Genomic DNA, 22,459 nt, shown 5'->3' on the forward strand with positions numbered 1-22,459 from the left:
TGAAACCTTCACAACAGCGAGCACTCCTTGAACAGAAACAGAAGAAGAAGAGGCAGGAGCCTCTGATGGTCCAGTCTAATGTAGACGGGAGATCTCGCACCCGTCGGACCAAACAGAGCGAGGAACAGGCTCCGCTGGTGGAATCCTACCTCAGCAGCAACAGCAGCACCATCTACCACGGTAAGTGTAGACGGGCACTCTGAGACTCAACCCGAGGGTCTAAGAAACACTCTGGATTGAGCATGAATCTTGATTTTAATTTTGATTTACAAAAAGTATTTATTCTTAGTCTGAAAGAGACTTTCTTCTAATGTGGTTTTCTTTTCCCAATCAGAACTGTATACTACAAGTAGCACAACGGCTAAACATTAACTACAAAAATAGTTGAATAATTGAAAAGAACAATTGATGATATTACCGTTTAGAGTTGGAGCCCATGTAGACCCACTGCAACATACCAATGTACCATCAATTGCATGCACTCACACTCAAAAGAGCAGAACTGGTGTGAAGACTGGGTTTGATGAGTTCTTCTTATCTACACACAGAACAGAGCAGCCAACTAATCCTCAGCTCTGAAGTCCATTTTCTGGGCTCAAGGCCATGAACGGTCACATTTCTTGCTGAGAGAAGAGACAATGTATTGACAACATGTTTCTCTGCACTATGCTGATATTCTGATGGAAAGAAGAAGGGGAATAAAGTCTAATAATTTCCCCCAAACCAAGGGAAATGCATATACTTCACTGTTTGGCTCTATTGCTCTATTCACAAGCTGGGAGTGGATGTCTTTCACTGTGAATGAATACTGCATGAATGTTGACATGGCATTGAACAGGAGCCAAATGTTGTATTTTAAGCAAAAAATTGATCTGTCAAACTCAATTACAATCTTTCTCACTACGAACAATACATTTAAAAAAAAATACATTTGTGATATATAAAGACATCTGTAAATACATATTGTAATATTTGATTCATTTTATAGAGAAAGATGATTTTAGTTAGCAATTCCTATTTCAGTTCATATTTGTAAACTAAAGTTAAATATAAAATTAAAACTAGAAACGAGTGAAACCATTGCCTTTTTTATTTATTTTTGGCTTTACATTTATAATAAATGTAAAGCCAAAAATAAATAAAAAGGCTATATTCAAATGTGACTACATAAATGATTTATGTACTCACATTTTAATATTGTTAATGCATGCCGGAGACTCAATAAAGAACACTGATCAGTATTAACTGTTATATATTAGAACCTTTTTTTTTTTATTATCTGCTTGACATAATATATTTTGTACTTCTTTTTTGTCAGTGTAACATGAACTTTTTTTGTTTCTCGCCCCCTCTGTCCATCTGTTCTGATAACCTTGCATCTGCTGCTGCTCATCTCCACCCCTGTGTGTAGTGCAAGAAGCTGAACAGGAGGAGGTGAAGGTGATTGCGGACGCACAGCCGCCGCGCTCAGCCAAAAAGGGGAAAGCATCGGCCAGCTCTACTCCACAGACGGGCAGCAACAAGAAGGAGAGGAAGGGGAAGCACAAAGGTCAGCCTCCCAGCCTATTAAGGGTGGTCGGTAGTCGAAGTGAAGAATAGATAGGAAAGAGATGATAGGACAGACCTGCTGCAAGAAAGGTTGACACACTGCTGAATAAGAAAGGTAAAAGACAAAATAGACAGATATTTGAAAGTAAAGCATGTTTCTAAGTATGATAGGCAAATTGGGATATTCTTTCTAAGCATATTGGTCTTGCTTTTTACGTATACATGTTTAAATAAAATAAAAAGCAGATACAAGTCATTGGAGGCAGTCCACAGAATGAGAGAGAAGAGTCCAAATTCGTATTGTAAAGCAGCTGGCCCCTTCAGGCCCTCTTTGCAATCCTCACACAGTGGTTTGCCTGCTGACTTTTCAAGTCACATCTGGAAACAAACCCTACCAGTGAAACAGCTACAGAGCTTAACTGTTTGATGGTGTACAACAGTCTGAATGCTATCAGCCACATAAATTAATCTTCAGATGCTGTAGTCCAACTATGTCTACTGTGCATACATTGTTACCCTTTGCTTACATGCTTGTCATCATTCACAGAGTATTTCTCACTGTAATAGTTCATCAAATTTAAAGAATTGCTCCAGGAAAAATAAGGAACTGACACACAAAGCAATCCGTACTATAACAACCGAAGGTTTATAACGGCATCATTACTAATCTTTTAATGTGTTTTGCTCACATAACTCTGACATTACATTTGTTTGTCATCTGATCGAGCATAATACTGTAGATGCTCATCTTTAGAATGACTGTCCAAGAATAATTTTTTATGAGATTCCACAGGGGTAAAAGAATTAATCAGGCCAGTCGAGCCAAGCTCGCCACTGATGGACCTGTCTCCTTCACTCTCCTTCTCACTCACGGTTTTCTTAAGCAAGATAACTCAGTTGAAAGAGAGCTCCCAAGCCACTATGCGATCAGCTGCATCAAGGCTACAGAATACAAGAGTACATGTTGATGAATTCACTCGGATGGAGTAAGTCGAGCTGCTCATAAATAAGATATCTACATCTGAAATGAAATATCCAACACAAAACTGGTTAAATAAGTGGGATTAAAAACAAACACCAAATCTAAAGAAAACTGTATGAAATGCACACTGGCCTCCTACATACACACCTCTTCTTAACCAGGCTTCCAGAATAAAATATACAAATTTTTTATACACTTACATATTTATATTGACTAATTTGTCAAATATGTCAAAAAAGTTCCCCATGCAGAATTTCTAGACGGAAAACCTACCAATAGGAATATGCAACATGCGGTCTCTAATAGCACTGGATTTCTACATTGATCTCTACATTTTTTATTATACACAGCAACACTGCATGAAACAATTAACTGTGCTTTACTCTTCCCGTCATCTGTATTGTGTTATTTTGCACTTCTGCTGGCAAAAAAGGCAAGTAGAGAAGTCAGTTGTTATAAAAACTGGAGTGCTCTGAATGCCTGGAGCAGAACGGACATAATGTTCTTACCTCCTAAACATTAGAAGCTAATTTAATAGGAACGAGTGAAACAATTACTTAAGACACTTTAACAGAGCACAGAACACCCACACATTCAGTCATCAAGGCAGAGATGTGGAAATGTTGCTTCTGCAAGTGTTAACTACATGATGGTTACAACTGCCTGTGTTTTAAATTGCTGGAATTCATTTGGTAATCTGGTAACATGAGATAATGATTGTCGATCAGCAGCGTAGTTGTATGCTAATGCAGTTTGCTCTTGTGGGATTGTGGCTCAGCAGCGACGGATGGTCTGGCCTCCCTGCAGGATGATGGTCCGATCCAGATCCTGACGGTGGGTCACGGCAGCACAGAGGAGGGCGAGGCAGAGCCGGTCATGAGCTGCACTCAGTCGCAGAGCAAACAGGACCTGCGTGTCACCATGCTCAAGAAAGGTACTGCCAGTGTTTAAGGGAGGCTCTGTCACTGCATCTGTAATAGCGCGAGCATGAGTCCACTTTTTCACCCACAGCATTCTGGGCCACTGCATGCGGTGTGTTGGCAGGAAGGTGAAGCACACTAAATCGTGTTAGAACTGCAAATAGAAATGCCATTTTAGGACCCAGTGTGTGAATAATATAACTTATGATGCTGTATTTTGTTCCGTTAAAAACAGGAGTGTTATTTCAAATACTCATTTATTATTCATGATAGTCTCAAAAGTTTACTAGTGAGCTGTGAATTTAAGATTTTGGACACACAAATCGTACGTGTCTGTGCAGTGTTATGTAACTGTGATTTACATTTCTACCGAATGCAAAGGATTGCATTGTGAGAAGTTTAGCAAAAAACGGTGCCTATGCTTGTACTGTGCATTGTTTTAGATACAGCTGCAGTTTGTTTAGGTTTTGAGCTGAAGAATGATGGACATTTTGGCCACATCAAAAGTGTTGTTATCTCATCATGGCACATTTATTCCATATTATGCAGAGCTGCAATATGCAACTTTACACCATATAAGCAGAGTGTGTTCCTTCTCATGTTTTCAAAGAGGTTCAAATACGGCCTCAAGAAGACCAGCTTGTAAAGCATAAATAACATTATATCTCTTGAACATGGATAACTCACAGGTCTCTGGGAAACTGATATTTTTGTCTGCCTTCCACCTTTTAGTATTTTACTAAACCATGATACACCATGCGTTACAAAGTCAGATCCTGAATGGCAATACACTTCATGCAATAAAATGCTGTGAGTACTTGCCATACTGTAGACTAGAGGACAACAAAATAACAGTGACCATAAACTCAAATTCACAAAAACCCAGTGGGGTTGACACCTGATTTAATCACTTAATGGACACTTGTGACCTATTTGCACTCACAAACATGTGGCACAAGTTTTTTTTATTCAAACCTCAAACCGTCTTGTTATTTTACACAAGTTATACTGGATGAAGTGGGAATTTGTTCCTGTTGGAGGAAATACCAATTGAATGCAGTGGGGAACAACATCAGTAACACCTCTTTATTTCTTATCGTATTTTCTTTGTCTGTGAAGGTATATCCAGCAGTATGAATTTTGATGAAGAAGAGGATGATGAAGATGAAATTAGCTCTAGTTCCTCACAGCTCAACAGCAACACGAGACCAGGCTCTGCCACTAGCAAGAAGTCATGCAAGGTAAAATGGAGTTTACGGCACACACAGCACCCTCTGCATGCGTGTCTTTATTCTGCCCATGGTTTTGGTGCTGGACTATTTCACACTCTATTTAATTATCATGGCTAACAGTACAGTTATTGATCACTCTGGCTTAATGTGACATACATAAAGTTCTGTTTCACTTTTGGCTTTTTATTATCTTCTACAAACAATATTGGAATTATTTGCGGCTTCGTCTGTTTCTGGCCTGCTATTTGCCCACCACAAAGTCATTTAGCTGTGTATGTTACAGTGCAGATACAGCTGTGAGCAGGTGGAACAATAATCTCTCAGATCTGTATCTGCTTGATCTAATATTTAAGGTTACACATAGGAAATGTTGGTTTGGGTTTTCTCCACTTCAGACGTGATAATGGATATCTAAGGTCAGATTACAATGTAACCCTCTATAAAATGATAGTTTGGGTCTTTTGAAGTTGGGTTGTTTATGATATGGTACTAACATAAACAACCCAACATCAACAAAAAATACTTTAGCCACCTAAAAGAAAGAGCCATCTAAAAAAAAAAAAAAAAATACCACTTCAATTGTATACTATATTTGGAATATTTTCGTCAGTTCACCTTATCGTGAGACTGAAGCCGTTACCTGTGCTATTGCCAGAGCTACCAGACTCCACTGGAGAAAAGCCTAAACTTTACCTTGCAGAAGGAGTAACTGAACAGAACATTGTGAGCTTTGATGAGAGCATAAATGGACACCACGGCTTCAGTTCAACATCGCAAACGGCTGTAAACTGGAAAAAAATATTCTAAATAAAACATATACTTAAGCTGATATGGATTTTCTTTTAGGTTGGCCTTTGTTTGGCAAAAAATATATATTTTGCTGATGTCGCCGTCCACAGCAGTACATTGCTTTGCCGCTGTGCCAGTACATGTGTCTGCTTCTCCAAACTCGGGGCCATGTGCAACGACCACCGTCTACTGAAAGTAATACACTGACTATGGATAACAACCTCATACAACTCCACTTCAAAAGACCCCAACTATCCTTTTTATACACATCCTCTTTGCAGCCTCTACCCTTTGTTCAAAGTGAAACCCCAGCTGGAATTGTACTCATGATAACCATCATTTTCTCTTTGCTCCTCATTCCACTCTAATCTCTCCCTTCAGTCAACTGAGTCCTCTGTCTACACCAGGTCCTTGTTTTAGACACAGTGTGCTCATTCTCCGTCCCAGTGGATGATTTGATCTTCAGACTCATTACTCTGTTCTAATGAAAGTCAACTCACATCTCACCATCTCACAATGGGATTGCCCTGTGTGGGCTGTTTTCACCTACAGGAGGTGGCCTCAGCACCTACTCCACCAGTCAATGAACCTGCCATCGATGTAGATGACCTTGAAGAGTTTTCTCTGCGTCCTGCACCTCAGGGGGTCAGAGTGAAGTGCAGAATCACCAGAGATAAGAAGGGCATGGACAGAGGCATGTATCCCACCTACTACCTTCACCTGGAGAGAGAGGACGGCAAGAAGGTGAGAAGAGTCAGGCAGCAGAAACTGTAAACATCAACAGAATTTACTTACTAAACGTGATGAAAACTGAAATTACAATAATTTGTCACAATAAGTAGCACCGTTTCTACAAGGTTACCGGACATTTCATGTAGCTTAGCTGTCAATATTCAAATTAAATTGTGGTAGCACTTCATATTAAGCTCATTTCTGTAATGCATTAGACACATTTGCATTGTTATCTGCGTATTTCACTGTATATTTACAGTTATAAGAACTTGTAAATATTCAGGAATAATTATAAAGAATCTTCTAATCACTTATTATTCAAGTATCATAATACTTTATAATTGCTTGACACATATTTTGTGTGTTGTATTTGCATATATTAATCTTTTTTATTTGACTGAAAGCTAATATTTGACGCTTATGGTGACTTATTACCAGCTTGTTATGTATTATATCTGCCTATATACCTCAGGAATTTCATTACTTATTCACTTAAACCAGTGAATAATTATAATGTATTACAAATATGGAAATGCTGATGTACTGTGACCCTTGCAAAATAAATATCAGTGAGTGACCAGTAATTATTACATATGATGATTATATGTAATTGTAAAATGCTTTGTAATGTTTCATGAATATTGTTATAAAGCATTATGAACATGTGAGTTTTACAGTGCTATAAACAGATTACAATGCATTATAGACATGGGTTATACACAAGATTGTTTTGTAGTCTCAAGCTGTGTGCGTCTAAATAAATATATTTACTCATTTGGGTTCTGGCTTGGCTTGTCACAGGTGTTCCTGTTGGCTGGCAGGAAAAGGAAAAAAAGTAAAACATCAAATTATCTCATCTCCATCGATCCAACTGATTTGTCTCGAGGCGGAGAGAGCTTCATCGGTAAACTGAGGTAAATCCTCAGTGGCTTTGTTCCATGAAACGTTTTGGCAGCACACACCAGGAATGATATACACTGAGAAAGTGTTGTATATGATTCCCTAATTCCATAGTATTTTTTTAGAAACATCAATACATCTAATCTAATTAGAAACACTTCCAAATGTGAATTATTGAAATACACTTATTCTATACCCATTCCTCCATTCATAAATTCTTTAAAAAAAACTGGTTAAAGTTTAACAGTAATGTTCACAAAAATCAGTTTACTGTCGCTACTAAAAGATAAATGATGAACACATCTGCTAATTTATGAATAGTTAACAAGTAGTTATTGAATTGCATCTTTATGTTAATAACTCACATCAGAAATTATTGTTCCTTACTGTTTTAGCCTCATTAATGAAAATGTATAATTTAGACAAACTTTTTTGTTGTTGTATGAACCCTCAATAAATAAAAGCCTTGTTATTGTATGCCTTCCTCCTAAATGTACATGAGCTGTATATTCTTTTCATGTTTAAGGCCAAAGTAAGAGGTAGGAAGTGAGTAGAGACATAATCTTTAGAGACGGCTTTGAGGCTGCTTTAGTGGCTCCATGGAAACTCCTGGGGGTTTAATCAAATATGGCTCTGTGCAGCCTTTAATCTTCAGAGCTGCCCTGACCATTGGTCGATGCACTGCTCAAACCCAATCACATGCTTGCTTGAATGATGGCGATCTAAATTAAAATAAATGGTGACCTTTCATCTAGTGCTCCTCAAGACTCCTTGAGGGGGCTGGCCTAAATGAGGAATGGACTATAGAACGTATGCAGTCAGCTGTTTGATGCTGTGGCTAACCCACCTTATCCACGATAGACACATCCAACACTACAGTCAACTTCTGGGTGATGTTGTGTGTTTTTAAGACTATGTATTTGAATATCCGAGGATGAAAGCTACATTGGCGAAGTTCACATAGTCGCTGCTTTAATATGACGGACTGTGAAACACAAATGGAGCAAAGAATTATTTCATATTGGACAAAAACACTTAACCCTTGTGTTGTCTTGGGGTCAAAATGACCCGTGTACGAGTGTATATGTATGTGTGTTGATGGGTCATTTTGACCCCAAGACAACACAAGGGTTAATCTGATGTTGTTTTGATATTAGATTGACCTAGCAGATAACATCATTTATCATTCTGGTTTTAAGAGCATTGGTAATTGTTTAATACCGCCTATTTTTGCAAATCATAGTATTGGTGTGATAACATACAAAGCAGTTGGGAAATGATGTGATCAAAAGGTCATGATGTGAGAATAAGTTGTGTGAAGACTGCAAGCTACAAATGCTTACTGTGCAGTATAGAACATGATCAGTACATATTGTTGCATAGCATTGTGGGAAATCATCAAGTGTAAAGTCAGAAATGGTTCAAAACATAATTCATAAATAAGTCTGTGCATAAAGCATCTGGATACAGGGCTCAAGTTTTTAAGACCGGTAAAAGTGACATCTCTCTCTCTCTCTCTCAAATCTCAAATCTCCAAATCTTAAATCAGTGTATTAAGGTAACAGGTAATTTAGACACACAATGCTATCCCATAATATGGGTTTGCTTTCTTGTTTCCTTAGTAGATGCTTATGAACAAACTATTTTGAGCTTCATCTAGGGTAGGGTGTCACTTAAAGGCAAAATACTGGCCACTAACCTCCATCTGTAGTTTGGTGACCCACTGCCAGAATCTGGATCTGACTCCTCTCCTGCCGGGAAGCTAGGCCATTGATCCCTGCTGAGCCCCAATCCCACAAAAACATTTTCCATACCAGCACAACAACTATTTTACTGTTCCACAATCAGGGCGACTTGAGGTGGGGTACTTAAAATGGCTGTGGTTGTTATTATACATTATAAATTAGCACTAAAAGGAAACGTTTGGGAGTTTCCTCCTCTGATACATTAGCTGGCAAAGATATGCAGCTATGTCTCCAGACCTCCTCAGTCTGTTATGTTTTCTTTGCAGGTCTAATCTGATGGGAACTAAGTTCACTGTATACGACAGCGGCCTGAACCCCATGAAGAGCACAACCAGCCTTGAAGCTAGCAGCCTGCGTCAAGAGCTAGCAGCCATTTGCTATGTGAGTAGGTTCAAAATGCTCCTCAACACGCAAGCAGCACTTAGTTTTCCATACATTTCAAGAGATATGTTGGGCAATGAGTTGTGCGAGTGTGTTGTTATCTGAGTTGTCTGTTCTTTGTTGTCGTGTGGCCGTGCCTGCTTTTAGTGCATGTTAGTGCATGTGAGCGTGCTCACAGCCGCTGCTCAGCACTGCTCTCATACGGCAGTTACAGCTCATGACGCTGTTGATTCCACCTAAGGCAAACATAGTTAGCTCTGTTGGCACTGTTGCTTTAGTTTGCACTGTTATGACCATTAACATTTTTTCTATTCCTGTATATTGCACCTTTTTTAATATAAAACATTTAAGGAACCAACAGAGGGTGTACTGTTTATGGAACTTTATCTGCTTTGAAAATGTAAAAAAGGTTAATTTGTCTGGTGGCCTTTTGAAACGCACTCTCCATTTAGAGTTTAATTCAGATAACGCGGTTAAAGCATTCATACTACACGCTGAGGAGTCCCATAATCAGGTTGAAATCAAGTTATCATCTATGCCTGTATAAATGGCCCTAACCTTCATTGCAGACAGATAACCCTATTGTCCACAATAACTTAACATTTGTTTACGAATGATGTAGCTACCAGTGGATGAACATGCTTAAAGTACCGTTTATCATCTTTTCAATCTAGGAAACCAATGTTTTAGGATTCAAAGGACCGCGCAAAATGAGTGTCATCATTCCTGGAATGAACATGGACCATGAGAGAGTGTCTATTCGCCCACGAAATGTATGTTTTACCCCTAATTTCTCAATAGCTCTATCTGTGCCGACCAATTCAACCTTTTCTAATACTAATGCGATTCATCTGAGGTCCTTGCTAGAAGCTATACTATTTTATGCTTCACTACAGGACCATGAGTCACTGCTGGCCAGGTGGCAGAACAAGAACACAGAGAGCGTGATTGAACTTCACAACAAGACGCCTGTGTGGAACGATGACACACAATCCTATGTGCTCAACTTCCACGGCAGAGTCACTCAGGCCTCCGTCAAGAATTTCCAAATCATTCATGACAATGACCGTGAGTTCTTAAGTGTTTAAATGCTTAAGGTTTAATATTAACTACAATTAACAGAGTACATTTGACATGTTATAGTCATGTTGTCATGATTTTGAACAGCACTCCCTCTGATTAAAATAAGGAAAACAAAAAAGGAAATTTTACAAAGGGTGGAACAATTACAAAAAGTGTAGACAGTGAAAGAAAATAATAAATAATACAATATGTTTCCTGGTTCTTTTCCTCTGCAGCCGACTACATTGTGATGCAGTTTGGCCGTGTGGCAGAGGATGTCTTCACCATGGACTATAACTACCCAATGTGTGCCCTGCAAGCCTTTGCCATTGCGCTGTCCAGCTTTGACAGCAAGCTAGCCTGTGAATAGATCTTAGCCTGCTGTTTAGTGGAGAACTGGTCCATCTGTCAACAAGGGCTGTTAATGTATCCTTGGGGCTGGTTTGACGTCTCCAAATCACAGAAGTCCTGCATATCCCGAAATGCTTTACGGGACTCAAGGTGTGTGTGTGTGTGTGTGTGTGTGTGTGTGTGTGTGTGTGTGTGGGGGAGGGGGGGGGGGTCTTGGTCAGTGGAGGAAAACAAGCACAAAGAAGAGAGATCCACTTTCAAAATTCAATTAATTTGTTTTGATAACTATAGTAATTTTGTACTGTAATGGCATTATATTAAAAAAAAAAACACTGTTCCTTCATGTAGTAGTTAGAGAAATGTACGTTTCTTTATCTGTAAATTATAACTAACAATTACACATCTGTACGTTTTAAAAGTTGGCTGGACTTTATGTAATCTGCTACACAAAAATGTCACACTCTTTCTCGAAGCATGAATACTGCTTATATAGTCACTGAATTTAAAATAACAATGCACGTCATTATATATTTATTTGGTTATTTATGTATTTATTACATGTTGAGTTTTTTTGTGTTATCACTCGCAGCAATTTCAGCAGTATTGGCTCCATGGAGCCGCAAGCACATAAGTTAGCATCACAAGAAGGAATATCTCTTGTTTCCACACAACGATTGGACGTGACCGGGGCAAACGTATGTAACAGTGTGCTGTGTACCTTATACAATATTGTGTCACAGTGTCATTTATGTGAATGTATAGGACGATGGTGCACTTTATGTTGACTTCTTTAGTGGATGAGATATAGCTGTACATACTTTATTGTGCCTTTTTGAAGACTAATTCCATTGTTAGGCTTCGGCCACGCAATGAGCTGAGCTTGAATTGGTCTTTGCTGTTCTTGCAGCCTCACATGCATTAGAAGTAATTCTCTGTAGCGGTATTGAATGCAGTTGTGGAATGCAGAGTTTTGTTAGGACTGATTAGATAGCAGGAGTTACAAATCCTCTAGAAAATATAAATCCAAAGTGCACATCTTTGGACAACGTTTTAGTGATTGTCCACTGTCCAGATATTTTTTAATTACTTTTCGGGGCGAGAACACATTACACTAAAGAGGCAAATAAATATTTACATTGTACTGTAAATCCGGCAGCAGATATAATATCCAAGGTACTCGGGCTTCAGGTTGTGCTCATTACTTCTGATGTCTCCCACCCGAAAAAAATAACCCGAACATAGATTGACTTACTGCAATCAAACACAATAACGGCTACATCTGCCACAGCTACAACAGTTGCATATTTCATCTTTTGCTCTTTACATCTTTGATTCATTTTATGCTCCATTGAGCTGGAGGTTGGTACATTCCTCATCTAACTGGCAGTACATTTCTGTATCATGTGGTTTATTGCTGTTCACATTTTTACTCCAAATATTCTTCTTGCTCCGTATGGGGCAGTATTCTTTTTCAAATATATGATAGTATTTTGTATTTTATGGCCATTAAAAAAATGCTAAATGAAGGCAAAGAACAATCTCTGACACTGCTATTGTTACTGTGGGTTATGAGGAAATCTTTATCAAATGTGCTATTCTTGTACTCAACTGTGTTCTAACTATTTTACATTTCTATTTTAAAAGTGTTGATACTTTTTGCTGTAAAGTCTGCTTTTCATATACATCAAGGAACCAAAGGTTCTTTCACTTTCTGTTGTTAGTGCTCTCGTAATGTACAATAAATGGTGTACAATTTACTCTGGTGGTGTAGACGCAGTCCTTTGATCGCGGGAAAAAAATGAAACTTCAGGGAGTCAAAACATATTCATGAATTTGATACAGTATTTGACCTTTGCTCCTCTTTCAAAACAAGGTAATGAACATACCATCTCTTATCACCAATAAAGTCCAGTCCCAGAAAATGTATATCACTCACTTTGTTCCTCGCCACGATATACTTATGGTTCCTAACTGGGCCAGTTAATGTAACACTTTTTGTAATGCTGAAATCTAGTGGCAAGATGTAAATCCAGTGCTTACAAGGGATGAGTTGATCATGCATGAAAGAACAAATATAAAATGTAGGGCTGCAACAACGAATCGATAAAATCGATAAAAATCGATTATCAAAAGTGTTGGCAACGAATTTCATTATCGATTCGTTGTGTCGCGCGATTATTACGCCGGGCAATAAGTCGCGGAGAAGGAAAAAAAAAGAGCGCAGCAGAGCAACTGGCCGGCCAGCGTTTCTGAGATTGGAGTGAGACGCGAGAAAAGCTGAGGTTGTGATGTTCTCAAAAATAGAAGATCTTTGACAAGTCGAGTCTTGGCCAATCAGCGTCTTCATGTTCCTCAAACTTGTTTTTAATGGAAGCTAGTCAGCTTGCTATCGCGTTAGCTAACGTGTTTGGGTTGTGTATTGTCGTTAGAGTTACGTTATGTTCCGTTACAGTTTAGTCTTGCTTGTAAAAAAAACGTAACGTGATGAAACATGCCGTCACCCCCGGTCTGGTTCAGTTCACGCTGTCATTCATTAACGTTAAACCGGCACACCGGCGGATCTGGCTGCAGGTTTTTTTAATTTTTTTTTTACTCAAAGTAGAATGAAGCAAATCACGTAGTTGGGCTTAGCCAACAACGTGACGTCGTGGTCATAAGAGACCCAGAATGAACGAGTTCAAGGAAGAGGACGCTCTATATGTAGCAGTACAGCTTCCCTCTGTCCCAGTATTTCATACATATTGATAAAGCAGGGTATGTAAATGCAGCCTCTGGAGGGATCAATTACAGTAAAAAGGGCTCACATTTGGCAGATGTAAAGCATAGATGTGTATGTTTTTAGTGTCAGTCCATTTTGTTGTTTTAATTAACAGCTCAGGGATGTTCAAGGAGCAACCTGTTTGTGCACTTTCTGAAGGTGTTTTGCACTGTCACTTCTGTTTTTGAATAAAGGGTTGGAAATGAACGCTTTTTTGATAAAAACATTTTTTTATCCGATTAATCGAAAAAATAATCAACCGATTAATCGATTATTAAAATAATCGTTAGTTGCAGCCCTAATAAAATGCACATAGAAATACGTTATTAAGAGTCGAGAAGCAATGCTGTTTTTACGTCTGGTATTACAACAACCTAGCCTTACCTACGATCTAATACTTTAGAATCCATTGTTTTAGTGCCACAGTTCCAACATTACAGTGATGTTGAATTATGTTGTGAGTAGTTAAAGCTGCATTTCACATTATTTGTTGTGGCTTTTTCCTTTTGTGTTGCTCATCATTTTGTATGATCAGAGAGTGAAATTTGGCCATGGGGGCTGCTGCTTGACCTCATCGTTACATCTACTCATGACTCAATATCTCTGGCTGAGATGCAGCTTCAGTCACCCCTCTGTATGTCTATCCTCTCATCTACAAGTGCATAGATGAAACATAAAACACTGCTCATTTAAAAAATGGATGTCAAGGTTTTGTAATAGTTGTCACCCTAAATATTTAAACTACATTGTATAAACAATAGGATATGTAGTTAAAAATCATTCTAGAATGGCAATGTTCCTTTCACATGTTTAATTACAATAGCCCTTTCATACAGCTGATATTTTGACAGCTAACATTTTGACATTTTGCGTCCTAAGCGCAGGTGTAACTATTATATTAATTATGGCTTTGATTGTCTAGGTAAGCTAGCAAATCAAGCCAGTGAGACAACGAGCACAATGCCAGGGCTCTGGGACTGAAACGGCTTAATGGATTGCCGCCACTGTTATTATTAGTCACATCTGTGTAGGACGATTCAAAATGTCCACAGTGAGAAAGGTCTATTGGTCAAAAGGACGTGTTTGAAGTTAGCTGTGAGGCTGGTGAGAATGATGTCTGTGCAGATACTGAGAGTGAAACTGAGTGACAAATATTTAACCATTTCCATTAACTGTCTTGTAAAGAAACGCAGCAAACTGAAAACTAAAATGTCTGCTTTATTTGCTGTCTGGTGATGGTAACAATCATTCAACATCATCTTCCAATTCTAGAGAACGATTGAGACTGTATTCTGTCTAGTATAATGTCATTACTGTTGTGTGACGTAACCATTTTTATATTGAAACACTCTATTGCCTTGCATGATGGCCTGAAGTTGCAGGACCACTGTAGTTAGTCCCCACCCTTGTGCTGCGACAGCTCATTGCTCCTAAACAGCTGGATCAAGTGCAACGGATGGATTCCCTCCAGCGTGTAATAAAGTGTAACTTAAGCACATCAATCACTCGAGGCAGCAATGTGAAAAGCAGCTAATGACTTAATGTTTGCAGCTGTGGCACACTTTTCCTATCTTACGGGACATATTTGTATTCATAAATCAAAATTCTCACTTATATTGACACATTTTACTGCTATTTATAACTGCTAACAATTTGCAAACCACAGCGTCCACCCGCACATACTGTTTCTGCGCACTCTGGAGGGTTCTTATAACTATTTTTTTTATGGGTGTTATTTGTGATGCTCCCTGGTTGTTATTTATAAGGTTGCTTTGTATTCTAAGCTGTTATGCCGCATTACTGCAACAGGGAGCATCCCCAAGAGTAGAACCATATTGGACCACCAGGTGGAGCCAGATATCGCATTACAAAGTACTCAAAGTAGTCCTAAATTACTTCACATATTTAATTAATGAAGCCTTAATTATCTGTTGGTGATGTGAGCACCCATGGCTTCTTTAAAATACATAATTTCTGATTAAAAAGTAACAATAAGGTAGCACAACTAATCATGGGTGATGATACATAATGTGGATGTTCTGTTCGGTCTTTAACACTACTTAATTTTGAAAACGGTAAAGCCTTCCTTGATTAACAAATAAGAGCAAAGGAGCAGTCACTAAGTTCCTTATAATGCTTATTTTAAAGGTTCTGCACAGCCACACAGGTGTTTTAAATGAACCTGAGTGATTGAAGTTGGGCTGTGCAACAGAATCAACCAATAAGAATGATGAAGTGAACGTTATCAGGTCCAATAGGGAGAGAGGAAGATGACAATCAATCCAAAACATTTTGTTGACACTAAAGAAAATCTAATCTGGCAAATAATTGAAAAGACTTGTGTGGGTGTACCCACACAAGTCTTAAAGAACAGTCTGTAAATGAAAATAACAAACATCAGAAGCTCTGACCATATTGTTGGTGTGGACAGAGACTATTATTTGTATACAAGTATCACTTCAGAGCAGCATTGCACGTCTCTATTAAGCTCTTGCTCTATGTTTTACACACATACGGGATCAGTGACAAACACAGTACATATTTGAGGAACAGAGTTCACTGTAACTTGGTACAGCACAGTAATTGAAAAAGTCCTTCATGTCTCCCTCCTGTTCCGCATCCTCAGCCCACTCGCCCCAACTTCCTTGGGCATGTCTGCATGGGTCGGACCGTCATCCTCCGCAGGCGCAGACAGTAACAAATACTCCTCTTTATCCTCCTCTGCTTCCTCTTCCGGGTTGGGACAACCCTCACAGCTGAAAAGCAAGCTCTCTGCTTCCATCACTGGATCATCTTCATCTACTTCCTCCTCCTCCTCTTCCACCTCTGTCCCCTCATCATCTTCCTCCACCTCATCTTCCATCTCCTCCTCCTCTTCCTCCTCTTCATAAGTACCCTCTTTAGGGTAGTGGAACACATCGTTGTGGTCACTAAAGCTAATTTGCTTCTTCCCTCCACTGAGACACTGTAGCTCTTTGCTCACCTCCCAACCAAGTCTCTCCTGCTTTCTTTCTGCAGCAGGCTGGGATGAAGGAAGACTGAGCAACTGCATTTTCTCTGCTTTCTCTTCCTCCTCCTCTTCTTCCTCCTCTATCTCTTCATCCTCCTCTATCTCTTCTTCCTCCTCTTCTATCTCTTCCTCTACTTCCTCTACTTCTTCCTCCTTATCATCATCTTCATCCACCTCTTCATCTACCTCTTCCTCCACCTCTTCATCTACCTCTTCTACTATGGATAGTTTCCTTGCCATCATCTCTTCCTCCTCTTGCTCCATCCTCTCTGCCAGGGCCTCAGCGGTGGGCTGGTGGGGGGGTTCCTCCAGTGTAAAGATGTCAAACCCTCGTCTTTTACAGGGATCATCATACTCTGGGTAGGTCTCCTCTGGGTAGCCTGCATGGGTGGACAAAACGATCCATCATTTGATGTACAGTATGACATTTTGGTAAAATAAAAAAAAACATTTCCCTGGAGAAAACATCTTCTATAAGTTCCACGAATGTATATTTTGTGTAAAGATGTGAGGAGCTTTGAAAATTATATTTAGCCTTGTACCTTCCCAGTCGACACAGTAGGAGACCTCCTCCGCCTCCATCTCAGGGGAGTCTGCCTCCAATCGACCCTCTTGGATCAGCATTGTGATCTGTCTAAGTTCCTTGAGTAATTTCTCCTCCTTCTTTGATGTAGAAGCTTTGCTCTTCCTCCTTCTGCCACTAGAGAACAGCGCAGATATTGAAGCCGAGGCACGCAAGATGGCAGACCTAAAGTACATCAATCTATGCCGGTTCAGTAAATGGTTCTTTGTCTGTAATATTCCCCGAACATGCAATTGCTGTTCATACGGTAGCTACAATTGCATACTTTCTCTTTGGTGTTGATTTTCGGATTCCTACTGAGTGGAATGAGGCACAGATTAAAGACGCTTTGAATTTTGACTCATAAGCATCACTTACATTATTGAGTCAGTGATTCTCAGTTTTTATTTGCTTCCTGAAAATAATTATTTAGCATATCCAAAAGTTCCAAAAAACTAGCAACTAGATAATTTCCTATAGATCATCTTCTATTTATTTTTTTTACATTGCTTCAAAATTGTAATGCATGCTATTATATGACCTAAGGTTTTTTTTAAAAGAGTAGTAGCTGTAGCTGTTAAGTAAAATATGCCAGGGCCTTTCCACATTTGAATAATTCCCCCTTTAATCTTTAGCCCTTTCATTTCCATGCTGGGTCATACTGATTTATCCCAGTATAAGTCATTTTTCTAGTTCTTCTATGGGCAGTGAAATGTTGGATGCTGAGAGAAAAATAAGTCTTACCTCCCAGAACATCGACTCTTTTCAGAGACAATTCTCTCCATCATCTTTTCTGTTTGCAGAAGCCTCTCCTGAAGCCTGACAAGCTCATAATCGGGTGCTACAATATTTACAAGAGAAAACCTTGTTTTAAAGTCTAAATATATTGCATTTTTAAGTAAATGTGCAAATTATATAAGTGTGTCACATGCACAGCTAACAGATGTGGTTGATTTGTCCGCCCATAGTTTACATAACAAAAGTATTTTGCGACTGCAATTTTAAATGTGATAAGAGCTGTATGCCACAAATAAAAAACATAAATGTTAACATATTGTCCATCACCAGTTGAAATTACAAAATAACTCGGAAACAAATTGTTTTAGGAATTGTACTAATGAAATCAATCAATGAATGAATCGCTTAAGGTACTTACTGATCTTACTCTCCATGTTTGCTTTGCTTACTGTAGTGTGGTTTTCTGATTCAGTAGTCTTCCCCTTACATGTCAGCTGCAAACACATACATATTTAGCACAGGAGATCATAACAATAATCATTGGTAAATTTAAACAATCTACTGTACATTAAATTGTCTAAATGGAAAGTAAATGCAGAGTCACTATTGTCATAGAGATCACCATGTAATTCATCATTGCGCTGTATTTATATGACATAATAGTGCAGTTTATTATAGTGTGGTAGATCTGCATGATTAACACTTCATATTCGTATACGGTAGTTAATATAATGTTTTGTATTCATACAACTTGCCTACCAAGCAGGTCAGTCCCATAACTACCTTATAGATTATATAGAAGATGTAAAGAAGTATCCCAAAGCCATATACGGGTATCACTTGAGCCATCAGATTGTATTTTTTGCCTCGTCCGATGCCTTTCACTTTGGCCATGGCCTCAGCACTGTGTGTCATGGAGTATGAAGGGTCCACGCCCCACCGTTCTGGGTTCTCTGGCACCGACAACTGGTGCATCACAGGAGGGTAGAACCCAGGTCCAACTGGAAGAGACAAAAAACAATCAAGCAATCAATAGTTGGAGCGAATGTTTCTGGCAAATCTCTTACTCAACCAGAGGAACATGTTCTCAGAGATTAGCCAGTATAGTAGCAAGGCCTACATACATCCTTGACTCTTAAATATTTGATTATTTGTGTTGCCAACACTGCAAGGTCCCCCATATTAAATTGATTCATTTAGTCCAATTAAATATTTACTAGCAGGCAGTGGTGGATTGGCCATAGGGAGTACCGGGAGTTTTCCCAGTGGTAAAGACGCATAAGAGGCCCAGTGGCCCTATGATAGGCCCAGTAGTCCCGCCCACGCATTTTCCAGACCCCCTCCTCCAATCACCTTTAATGATGAGCTAATGACACATCATTAGCAATCTGTGAGAGAAGAGAAAGCAAAAATGGAGAAAAAACGAAAAGGTGGTGCAGAAAAACTGAGGGAAAAGAAAAAAAAAAGCTCTCGCAACTGATGCTGCTAAGAGCAGAAATATAATAAACATGTTTGCCGGCGGCGGTGGTGTAGCCTCCGGCTCCGGGGCTTTGGCTGCGCCGGGCATGGCGGGTCCCTCTCAGGTGTCGTCGGACAGTGAAAGTGAGGCTCCCGCTGCCATGGTGGCACAGTGTCATGAAGTGGAGCTTCTAATGAGCACCAAGGCAAGTCTGGTATGAACGGACTCACTTTACTGGTGAACTGCAGCATTACAACTGTTAAAGCATTGAGAACGCGCTCTTGCACCCGACATGTATATATTTTCCACACGTAACATCAACATCAGTTAGCGTCAACAAGCACGTATCATTGTACTTTCTGCCTTCAAAGTAAAAGCACTTCCTGTTTCCATGCTCTTCACAATAAGAGTAAATAATGTAATAAAACAAGTTACAACATACAGGAGGGGGAGGAGGAGATTAGTGGTGGTGGTGATAGCAGGTGAGTGTGCTAGCTAACATGTTGATGTTGTGGATAAACACTCATTCACTAAATGTTCAGAAACGTTGTCTATGAACTTTACTTGACATAATAGATAGCGTGTGGTGTAAATCTAGTTTTAAAATGTTGGAAAATAATATACTATCCTGATTAATTAACCACTATTTTATGGTGCTGTGGTTTGAGCATGCAGATCTGCTTTTTCACAATTTTTAAAATAACAAATCAGGTAACTAGAGTTAAAGTGTTTTAAGTATCAATATACTTTCTCTAAGCTCCAATTTGTTCAAATGTGCTTTACCTATTTTTTTCTGTCAGTGTTTATGGTTTATTGTCCATGCTTTTCTTTTTTTTTAACACTTATTTATGGAAATTTTCAGATTAAATTACATCAAATAAGAGACAAGGAGACAATGACCCATTTCCGTATAGTAGTGTTATTAAAGGCTTGTGTGATTATATGTACAGTATATCAACGGACCGAGTTGGCACAGTATCTGCGCGCGGATTGTGGTGGGTCAGTCTGGACCAAAAAGTCCAGGGACGAATTTTTGTCCCAGTCCAGGCCTGCTAGCAGGTCAATGTTAAGGAACAATGTGTTTTTGATCAATACAATCAGTGAACTTAGTTAGATAAAGCAATTCCTCGCACAATTCTAAATATTATATTAATATAAATAAATAATATATATATATTTCCATGTAAGTCCAGCCGGAATAAAGCACATGAGGGTTCAAAGCACGAGTAGCGTTACGTGCACGGATTTGTGTTTACGTGGTGACGTCCCGTGTGCAGCTAGCTAGCTCACGTTAGTTGAATTGCTAACAAAAAAACAGAAGTAAAGTCATAATTTCCTAAACTTTGGATCAATGAGATGTGTCTGCGAGAAAGAGAGACTCGTTCCTGTTTGGATGCACCATAACACATCGCGATAAATTGTTTCTTACAGGTTTATTGTTATTTTGGGTTGCCAGCTCAATCGGAAATAGCGCTCACTTTGACAACAGGCAGGCACAACAAGGGCAACCCCTAAGATCAAAGCATGCAGTCCCACTCAGTCAGGTATGACTGAGTGGTCCCCTCCGACAGTATCTGTGAGGGAGTGACGTGGTTATTAATTATTTCTGATCAGCAACTGTTTAAACTTTGGGTTATTCATAATTTGAGTTACTTTGTACCGTTTGAACAATACTATAGCTTTTGTGGATTGTTTGTAATTTATCATACTTTCTCTTCTATTTCAATTTTTGAAAATTGAGTCTAAAGCACTGCTTGATTTGTATGTGGCCGCCGGCATGTTGAATCAGCTTTCACACAATGAACTTAAGTTACTTTTAGCCTGTTTGTAAAAAAAGTAAAACTGTAATCTTCTCTCTAAAACACGGAAATACAATCTTCCCATAAGGAACAGGTGAACTTTTTTAAAGAACTAAAGTATCAATTTATGGTCAAGCCATTTACAGATATTTGGTTAGAGTGATTAGAATAGCCCTACATATTCATATTAAGTGTCCACCTCCATCTTCAGGCCAGATTTATCAACAACTAAATCAGTGTCAGTACTTCCATTGAGGACATGAGGCATAAGATGATGAAATAAAAATAATAGTATACATAAATGCATACAACCCTACAATCATTTCTGTTTTACAGTACTGAGGTTTATATGGTATATTTCAAATGCAGTGTAGACATGCATTACAAGAGATGAATAGATATGTCGAAACATATTTGAACATGTGCTATGTGTATGTATAAATACCGTACTCTTTTATTTTTTTAAATCCACAACACATTCCATACACATATGCTTCAATATATATGAAATACATCTGTTTCTGTTTTCTTCTTATCAATTGTGTAACACTATGACAAACATATGCACACGATGGGGCCTTGGGCCTCGCACTCTCTCTCTAGTCAAAGTAACAGCTGGCAACAACAGCAGCAGCAACAAAAAACAACAGAGGAGATGGATGAATGATGATCTGATAAAGCTCCTTACCCTCAGGCCGACCCATCTCCTTTTTCCCTCTGGGTAAAAGCATTCTGGGCAGGAAGAGAGAAACACAGAGAACAGAGCATGATATAAGAGTAACCTTCTGGCAAGTTGTTATAGACATTTTGTCTCACAAAATGACAGCCATGCGTTTATTTCACTTGAACAGTAAAGCTAGTCCACAGATGTCATCTCTCATCTGGTGACGTTGCTGCCCAGATTAGACCGGATTAGACCAGCTGCCTTCAAGTGCTGTTCGAAATGTTGACTACAAATCCCCAGAGAGGGAATCTACTGGCCCACTGCACGTATCATTATTTGTATTATTATTGTTGTGGTTGTTGTTGTTATTATTATACCCTAAAATTATTTAAATTGCAGAAATTGCAATACCTACAGCAAGCAAACCTTGCAGATATATAGGTCAACCTATACGTAGGCACAACAATAATCAGGATCAACTCACCACCTTTATGGTCAAGCAGACAGCAGTCAAACGCTCCTTAATAAATGTTTCCCCCTGGATTCCTTGGGACGAACAGCATACTTCAACTTTGATTCAGTTCTCTGCAAGCGGGGTATCCTTTAATCACAAGGTTGGCAGTTCAAACACCTGGCTACTCCTGTCTGCATGTTGAAGTGTCCTTGAGTGAAAAACTGAACCCAAGGTGTTTTGCAGGAGCCCATTGCTCCTAAAATGCTTAGGTTGGGTTGTAGGTTGGACAGTTAACATAAAGTTGTTGTTTTCTAAGTTATTATTGTTTACAAATTTGGTGCACATGTTAACATACAGACTTGGCTGAATCTCT

The 22,459-nt window shown here is 39.0% G+C and overlaps 2 protein-coding genes across 2 annotated transcripts in view; one reads left to right on the forward strand and one right to left on the reverse strand.

Annotated features, from left to right (window-relative positions):
* The window catches only part of tub (TUB bipartite transcription factor), a gene marked incomplete at both ends in the record, with an annotated part of 37,209 nt that extends 26,548 nt beyond the window's left edge, over nt 1-10,661 (forward strand). Inside the window, 10 exons of the mRNA XM_079217067.1 lie at nt 18-180; nt 1,412-1,549; nt 3,309-3,464; nt 4,570-4,691; nt 6,024-6,215; nt 7,005-7,117; nt 9,115-9,229; nt 9,904-10,002; nt 10,126-10,297; nt 10,528-10,661. Of these exons, the coding sequence (XP_079073193.1) occupies nt 18-180; nt 1,412-1,549; nt 3,309-3,464; nt 4,570-4,691; nt 6,024-6,215; nt 7,005-7,117; nt 9,115-9,229; nt 9,904-10,002; nt 10,126-10,297; nt 10,528-10,661 (1,404 nt within the window). The remainder of the gene's footprint in view (nt 1-17; nt 181-1,411; nt 1,550-3,308; nt 3,465-4,569; nt 4,692-6,023; nt 6,216-7,004; nt 7,118-9,114; nt 9,230-9,903; nt 10,003-10,125; nt 10,298-10,527) is intronic.
* A 5,335-nt stretch (nt 10,662-15,996) lies between these two features.
* ric3a (RIC3 acetylcholine receptor chaperone a) lies at nt 15,997-21,774 on the reverse strand (the record flags this gene model as incomplete). The annotated part of the gene is made up of 6 exons (XM_079216882.1): nt 15,997-16,790; nt 16,953-17,110; nt 17,717-17,813; nt 18,129-18,204; nt 18,494-18,711; nt 21,657-21,774. The coding sequence occupies 6 exons, from the start codon at nt 21,772-21,774 to the stop codon at nt 15,997-15,999; spliced, it is 1,461 nt and encodes a 486-aa protein (XP_079073008.1).
* Between the last annotated feature and the right edge of the window lie 685 nt (nt 21,775-22,459).

This window comes from Taurulus bubalis (assembly GCF_910589615.1).
Source record: "Taurulus bubalis genome assembly, chromosome: 4".
Classification (NCBI taxonomy): domain Eukaryota; kingdom Metazoa; phylum Chordata; class Actinopteri; order Perciformes; family Cottidae; genus Taurulus; species Taurulus bubalis.